The sequence below is a fragment of the Cucurbita maxima genome, unplaced genomic scaffold, assembly GCF_002738345.1.
Source record: "Cucurbita maxima cultivar Rimu unplaced genomic scaffold, Cmax_1.0 Cma_Scf00028, whole genome shotgun sequence".
Taxonomy (NCBI): domain Eukaryota; kingdom Viridiplantae; phylum Streptophyta; class Magnoliopsida; order Cucurbitales; family Cucurbitaceae; genus Cucurbita; species Cucurbita maxima.
This window is the reverse complement of record NW_019272044.1, coordinates 644,964-647,551: the sequence shown is the minus strand read 5'-3', so window position 1 is coordinate 647,551 and position 2,588 is coordinate 644,964. Positions and strand designations below refer to the sequence as shown.

The window sequence follows — 2,588 nt, the reverse complement described above, 5'->3', positions numbered from 1 at the left end:
AAAAAAAAAAAAAAAAAAAAAAAAAAAAAAAAAAAAAAAAAAAAAAAAAAAAAACTAAATATTAAACAGATAAACATCGATCTTTCTACAGTCCATTCATATAAAAAAGACAAGTATATGGAAAAAGTGGCTCTAAAGAGAAGCACAATATGATGGTGGATCTATTATCTATTTTAGTAAATTCTGTGGTAATCCACAATAAAGATCTCCAATAGTATCATATTATTTTATGTTTTCTTGTTCATTGATTAACCAATTAACCAGGTTATATGTTCCCAGAATCACATATTGAACCAGTTTGCAAACTAGGATAGGCTCTAGCTCTTCTTATGAAATATAACTGAACTCCTTCATCAACAATAGCCTATAAAAAGTAAGTAAAAGAAGTCTGGAAAATATGTATCAGTTATCAACTTACATAAAAAATTCTCTCCTTGATGTTTAATCCATCATCCATTCCTGTTACTCGTAGGTATATCAATCTGTGCATCAAGAGAGGGTAAGCCAAGAAACGAATTACTTCAGTAAGAGGGTTGACGGGCAGGGATCGAACTATTCTGTTTATGAATAAAGGTTTCTTCTCATCCTAAAGATTGCAATATTCAAATATTTTCCATAGTTACTGAAAATCAAACAATATTTTGTGCTTGATACCTGTGCCACGCCTGTTCATAGCTGAAAATTGAACTCTTCACAAGCTTCACTGTGGGAGCCTCAGATATCCCGTCTGCATTGCTTAAAGTTAGACAAAGGCCAAAGGATTATATTCCATACATAAAAAGCAAAAGTCAGCATACCACTCCGTTGCAAAGCAGCCAAGAAAGACTCCTCACTTTTAGTGCTAGCATATATCATTAGGGGCTTTGCTTGATATTTCACTGAATCAACAAGAAAGGAAAAGAAGGGGCAAACATGATAAACAAAGCTATAAGAATTTGATAACTTCAGTCAAAGAAATCTAGAGAAAAGATATGCGAACCATGGGAACGGTATTAAAGCAGTAATGACCAAATCTCATTAAAGTTCTCAAGCTATAATATCAGGGAACTTACTCAATAGAATTAAACCAGGTCAGAAAGCTTACATCCTTACAAAGAGGCTTGAACTCATACCTAGATCAACCAGAGGATATTCCATGCTGCCATCTTCCCAAACATCCAGCACATGAAGCTGACGGATGCTAGAATCATAGTATGAAACTCCCACTCTGAGAAGAAAACTTGCTGAGCCATTTTAGCTTTTCACTAAGGGAACCTTATCATCCACTAAACCCTTTGTCACTTGGAACTTAACGACATAAATATTATGAAAATCAAATTTTTGGTTTTTTTTTTTTTCCGTAAACGCCTAAGATGTCTATTTAGATATTTATTCAGCCTTAGTTAGTATCAATATGCATACTAACATACAAATAAAAATCAAACACTTACTGGCGTACTACTATACTTCAAATAAGTGTAAATTCCTAGCATGAAGTTTCTCTTGATGCTAACAAATTTTCAAACACATGGTAGGGACCCAGAAGAAATTTATAGTATGGTAAAGAAACCTCACCTCTGTCCATGTTTGACACATGCCATATATATCTGTCGTTCAAGTCGGGAATAAAAAGGGCAACAGAGTGAGAAAGGTGGTGAACTACTAAACCAGTGAAGAGCATTTCTCAATTTAAAACTGTCAGTAAATATGAAACGAGGCTATAACTTCAATATAATGGAAGACGGGCAAACTCTCCAATTTCATTCCACGTGATGCACCATCCGTTCTCTTCTATATAATTTTACCCGACCTAGATTTCATTACATGTCAGCTCGGATACTGATTCACTTAAAAATGAAACTCAAGAATATATTAGAATTGGCTAAAATTATTTAAATTCAAGCCTTGCACTCCAAGATACGGCGTAGTTCAAAAGCAAAGTTTGACGTAATAAATAATTGTATCTGTCCACTGATTAGTTAAGTTATCCATTAATTAAATCAAATGACATTAATTCACCGTAAACAGAGATTATGAGGAAATCCGACTCCTTATCATCGTTATTCCATAGCTTTTCCTAATTCAGAAGATAAATGTCACGTGATTCGCTGTGCTTCTCTTCCGTCTTTTTTCCATTCAACACTGCTTTCTCTCCAGACTTAACAACGAAATTAATATATTTGATTCGATTGTTCAAAAGATCAACTGTTCAACGCTTCTATCTATCCAAAGTTAGAATCAGTAGTCCAGTCCAGGATCCTTCAAATGAATTACATTCTCGCATATTTTTATGTTCTCATCCACTAACACTACAAACCAATCAAAGTTTCCTTTGCTTTCCTCTTCATTCAGTTCGCACTAACTAGAGATGAATTGTAAGACGGAGAAATGCAGAGAAGACTAAAATCGCACTCTTAACTTTTCTCGTTTCATCCAGTCACAATACAGAAGAACAACCAAAAGAAGATTAAAATCGCATTGGACTGATCTCATATATACCAAAAGAAGATCGTGAAAAACATAAATGCAGAGAAGAGAATAAAAAAATGATCAACCTGAGGCACCGCTTCCGTTTCGTCCACTTCCTCCATTTGTCCCAAATAAAGCGC

The 2,588-nt window shown here is 34.4% G+C and overlaps 1 protein-coding gene across 8 annotated transcripts in view; it reads right to left on the bottom strand.

The window, feature by feature from the left end:
- Positions 1–2,588, bottom strand: part of LOC111500234 (DNA mismatch repair protein MSH5) — a 12,546-nt gene extending 9,958 nt beyond the window's left edge. For 3 of the 8 annotated variants that reach the window (XM_023151928.1, XM_023151930.1, XM_023151931.1), the window contains exons 1-6: positions 2,535–2,586; positions 1,555–1,789; positions 1,113–1,223; positions 798–878; positions 655–727; positions 419–482 (exon numbers count right to left, since the gene is read on the bottom strand). In XM_023151928.1, the coding sequence (XP_023007696.1) occupies positions 419–482; positions 655–727; positions 798–878; positions 1,113–1,223; positions 1,555–1,660 (435 nt within the window). In that variant the 5' untranslated portion in view covers positions 1,661–1,789; positions 2,535–2,586. Of the gene's footprint in view, positions 1–418; positions 483–654; positions 728–797; positions 879–1,112; positions 1,224–1,554; positions 1,790–2,534 lie in introns of all 8 variants that reach the window. The other 5 variants (XM_023151932.1, XM_023151933.1, XM_023151934.1 and 2 more) reach the window with 4 other exon arrangements.